The following is a 4,914-nucleotide window of genomic DNA, read 5'->3' as shown; positions in this document are numbered from 1 at the left end:
TTTTCTACTGGTGACAAGTAAGGCTTAGACCGTTCTGTTTTTTGTTTTGTTTCTTTTTTTTTCCAGGCATGCAGTTTTTGAAAAAATAAAATAAAATTGGACGCATTTATCTTTTTTTTATTTTAAATATAATAATAATAAATATATATTTGTTTATATCATTCTGACAAGCCTAACTTATATTTGCCAGCAGACCTGCTCTTTTCTTTACTGATGCACGGGCATTTGTTGGATTCCCCGTGGTCCTACACTCATGTTTGTTGTTTTGTTTTCCTTGGTGACGTGTTGCTGGGGTCTCCTTTCCGTTCTGCTATGCCCCTTTCTTGCTCCTCTGCGGCACACCACGGTGCTTTGTTTGCTTTCTGGTGGCGGAGGTGTGCCGGTCATGGTGGGGCATGCTGGCTGCCGTTGTCTGTACGCGGTGTATGAGTGGCACTGCTATTCTTCCCCCGTCTTGTGTCCACTCTTTCGCAGGGCAACCGCAGCTGTGACCCCAGCACCCTTAAGGTGATTGTCGCGGTGTGGACCTTCCTGTGTGGTGCTTGCCGCTGTTCGTCGTGGGCGCCATCTTGCCGTTTCCCTGTCTCAACGTCTTTGCTTGCGTCTTTTTTTGGCACCATTGCCGCGCCCGGTGTGGTGCTTCTCTGCGTGCACGTGGCGGGGCCATGCGGTTGGGGGTGTACGGCTGCCTGGTGCCGAACACGCGCCGCTGCCCGCAGCTGTTTTCGTGTGCAGCCGAAGACTTTTTGTTTGGTTTAAAAGGAACGTCATTGTTGCGATTGGCACGGCAACGCCTTCTGCACTGTTGGTCTCCACGAACTTTGTACTAACTGCGGGAAGCTGCTGCCTTTGGGTGATGTTATTTTGGAGCTCCGCACACGGGGAATTGGCAGGGAAAGGCATCAACTGCTGTTTGAGACCCCACGGGGTGAATGGCAAAGACACTATGCATTCCCCCACGCAGTGGATATTGGGCGGACTTGTTCACGGGCGTTTTCTTCCAGCAACACAACGTCACGTTGGTCTCTGGCTTGCTTCAGCACACATGTGGCCTCCGCTGGCGGAGGGTTATATTTCTTTTAGCTTGTAAGAGCCGGCATTCACTTTCCCCTTTGTTCACTTTATACACCATGTTGTTTTATTTTTCAGTGATAGTTCCGCCACAATGATCGTTCTTCCGTGCTTCGCCATGTCAAATACGTGTCGCCGAGAGGGCATGATTCCAAAGCGAGAAGTAAGGAAGGAAGGATGTATGCGAGCTATTTTGCCTTTTTTTTTCTACACACAGCCACACATTCGGTGGTCTGGAAGTGAGTTGGTGGGTGTTGCTTCTCTCTCCACGTGTGTGTTCAACCTCCTTGTTACCGTGACCTTTTCCGCTGCAAATGAGGGACTAAGAACTGCGGTATTCAGTGTTTCTCCATGCTGTCCACAGTGTCATTGCCCTCAGAGAAACAACTCCTCCATTGCATTAACTTTTGAACCTCCTTACAATCTTTCTCGTTGCCTGCAGCAGAGCAGTTTGAGGGGCGGCGCCGCAATCAAGTAAAACCGAGATTGCCATGGTGCTCCTCGCCCCATAGGATGCCTGCAAGATACACGTGAGATGAGCTCATCGACGCCCACCCTTTTTTTTTTCTAATCGATGTTGTGCGCAAAAATAAATGTTTGACAAAAAAAACACAAGACCCTAAAAAACAAAACACACACACACACACCATCATGAATAACCAGAAATAATGAAACTAAAAAAACTGTGCTGGTCCTATCAAATTGACAGTTTAAACTCCATCTTTTAACCACCCACACTTCACTCTTCGCTCCCATAAGAAGCACAGCGTATTGAAAACGACAAGGAAGAATTTAACATAAGAAAAAAAAAACAAAAATTGATAATAATACAAAAAAAAATGGTGCTTCAGGTGGATGATTTGTTCCGCATGCGGATGCTGGTGGCCGGCGTGTACACTGCGCTCGGCATTTCATCTACGTACGGATTCAGCCTCTTCACGGATCACCTGAAGAATAAGTACGGGTATTCGCAGAGCGACATCACGACAATCAGCACCGTTGGAAATTGTGTCGGCTACTGCAGCTTCCTTGCCGGAATGCTCTTTGACTACGCGGGTCCAACAGTCGTGCTTCCGCTTGCTGGCTCTCTTGGATGCCTGGGCTTCCTGTTGTTTGGGTTAACCTTTGACGGATACGTTGTGTCAAAACCAAGTGTAATTCACTTTTCAATCTTCAATGCTATTCTGTATATTGGCTGCCCGGCGATGGATGTTGCTTCTGTAATGCCATTGATGCTACAGTTTCCCTTGGATCGCGGTTACGTGGTGCTGATCATGAAGGCATTCAACGGGCTTGGGACCGCAGTGCTGATGGCGTACTTCAACGGCTGGTTCAGAGCGGCCGACCTTGATAATTCCGAGGACAACAACTACTCTGGCTACGCGTACTTTGTTGCAGCACAGATTTTGTTGTGCGCTCTTGTTGGCGCCTGGTTCACGCGGCTACCGATGTACTTTCCGTGCACGTGGAGGAAGAAGCGCCTGAGTGCCGAGGAGCTCGCAGAGCGGAAGAAGACGCTTGGCCTGTACATGAGCCAGCATTCCCCCTTGCGGCGTCTGTACATCGGATTTGGGCTTGTCTTCGCCATGCTGATATTTTCTGCCACGCAGTCGATTACGACGGCGTACGTGAAAACGTCCCACGCGGGGTACGTGGCGATCTCGATTGTGGCGCTCGTGCTGATGGCGGCATTCTCCTTGATGGCGATGCCGTTCCAGTTTCTGGGCCGCTACAACCCTGTGCGTCCCACACATATGGAGGGCATTGGTGAATCGGACGTGGAGCAGGCAGGCGAAGCCGTAACTGGGGATTCTGGGGAGGAAGGTGATACAAACTGCAAGAATGAGGTGGCCAGCCCGGCACCGCAGTACAATGGTTCATTCTGGTCCAACCTGCTTACCATTGACCTGTGGGCAATGTGGTTGGCCTGCTTTGGCATGTGGGGTACCGGCACGGTGATGCAGATGAACGCTGCTCAAATCTATCGCAGTACGAACCACGGCGTGTTTGACACTCGAACTCTGACGCTTTACGTTGCCATCATGTCTGTGGGCAGTGCTATTGGGCGCATGTCTATGGGGTATCTCGACATGAAGCTGACTGCGTGGAATCGTGCAGGCAAGACAAAAATTCTGACGACCATTGCGCTTCCCATTGGTCCCTTGCTGTTGGTGGTGGCGTACCTCCTCTTTGGTTTGGTACCTGGGAACGCCTTGCTGCTGCCTTTTTTGCTTGGAGCTGTCGGCAACGGCGTTGGCTGGGGTATCGGAGTTCTTGCGATGCGGATACTGTATGCTAAGGATATTGGGAAACATTATAACTTTTGTTTTTCGTCAGGGATTGTTTCGACCATTGCGCTGAACCGCTTCATGTTCGGAGGGATGTACGATGCGGAGGGGCGCAGGCGTGGTGAGTTGCCCTCATGCAACGCACCCTCGTGTGTGCGAAAGCAGATGTTTATTCTGATGTTTGTCAACGTACTTGCCATATTTGCCGCCGCGTTGGTGCACTGGCGATTTTCGCGCTTCACCCAGGCGAAGCTGGCCGAAGAGGCATCTTCAGCAAATGAAAAAGCGGATGTTGGGGCGGCGAGGGAGGAGCCTTCGGAGCCAGCGTTGAAGCAGGATTAGTAGTGGTATTTTTTCCTTTGTATTGTTTTTAATACATATGTGTGTTTATTGTGTGTTTATCTTGTTTGTGGTTGTGATGAACTGCGGGGTTTGGGCGTGGGTGTGTGTATCATGATGCGGAGAAGACACGCCTCGCCTCGCCTCTGTCGTCCTGCGCATGGACGGAGTGTGCGGTGGCGGGCGCAGCGGCCATGGGCGTGTAAGTTGGCGGTGGGGTGTATTTGTTTTTTTCTCTGCGACTGCGAGTGGGGGAGCGCCGTTGCCCGCTGTTTTTGTTCCGCCTTCCCGTGCGGCGTGCTGCAAAGGGCGGTGGGTCTCTGTCTGTGAGGCTTCCCTTTACAGCGCCGAGTGCGAGGGGCGGAGTACCGCAAGAACGAGGCCAGCGGTGGAGTGCGCAGGTGCAGTTACACTTGAGCACACAGAGAGGGCGAAAGTGCGCCGCAAGGAAAGCGGCTCAGCCGAGACGGGTACACACCCACACATACACCCCCCTTATATAAGGAAAGAAGGATGAAAAGATAGGGAAACACAAATGTAATTCGGAGTTCAAAAGCCGCCAAAGAAGCTTGGCCTTGCATTTCTGCACGTGAGGATTGCAGGTGTTTTTTTTTGTTTTTTACTGAGTGTCCGGAAAGAAAGTGAAGCAAGTAGTAAACGAGAAGAAAACGTTTTTTTTTTGCCGAATACCCAAACCCGCTAGTGCTCATTATTATTTGGGATAATTTTAGCATTTTTTTTGTTTTTTTTTTGCGATTTATTATTATTGTTTTTAGTTTACTGCTTTTTTTGTCCTTGACGCTTACTCCTTTTTCGTCTGCCGTTACATTTTGTTGCTGCGGATTGGGGTGACGCGGAATGAGAAAGAAACTAAATGAAATGATGAACCTCCCGCACATTTATAATATGTTCCCTCGGAGTATTTACTCCGGACATGTACCATGGAGAGTGAGCAAAAGTTAATAAATAAATATTTTTATTAATGTATCCGGAAATGAATATGCGTGAAAACGAGAATAACAGTGTGGTGAAAGACGGGAAAGGAGACGGTCCGCTCCGTTTCATGAAGGCTTGGGTGGGTACGGCTTTATAATTCACGTGCGTGCGTGTATCTCACTTATTTGTCTTTGTTGTTGTACTGTCTGGGAAGTGCGGCTCTATTGGCCCGTATTTGCCTCCTCCTGTTTTATTTGCTTTGGTCTTGTTGCGCTAGGAC

At 49.5% G+C, this 4,914-nt stretch overlaps 1 protein-coding gene across 1 annotated transcript, besides 1 other annotated feature; it reads left to right on the top strand.

The window, feature by feature from the left end:
• Nucleotides 1-37: 37 nt before the first annotated feature.
• Nucleotides 38-62: a microsatellite.
• Nucleotides 63-1,910: 1,848 nt separating this feature from the next.
• TraAM80_09831 (pyruvate transporter 0) lies at nucleotides 1,911-3,701 on the top strand (the record flags this gene model as incomplete). The annotated part of the gene is made up of 1 exon (XM_029386491.1): nucleotides 1,911-3,701. One exon carries the CDS (start codon nucleotides 1,911-1,913, stop codon nucleotides 3,699-3,701), a length of 1,791 nt encoding a protein of 596 aa, XP_029233646.1.
• Between the last annotated feature and the right edge of the window lie 1,213 nt (nucleotides 3,702-4,914).

Source organism: Trypanosoma rangeli, assembly GCF_003719475.1.
Source record: "Trypanosoma rangeli strain AM80 chromosome Unknown Tra_15.4_contig_00694, whole genome shotgun sequence".
NCBI lineage: Eukaryota > Euglenozoa > Kinetoplastea > Trypanosomatida > Trypanosomatidae > Trypanosoma > Trypanosoma rangeli.
This window is presented reverse-complemented; position numbering and strand designations above follow the sequence as displayed.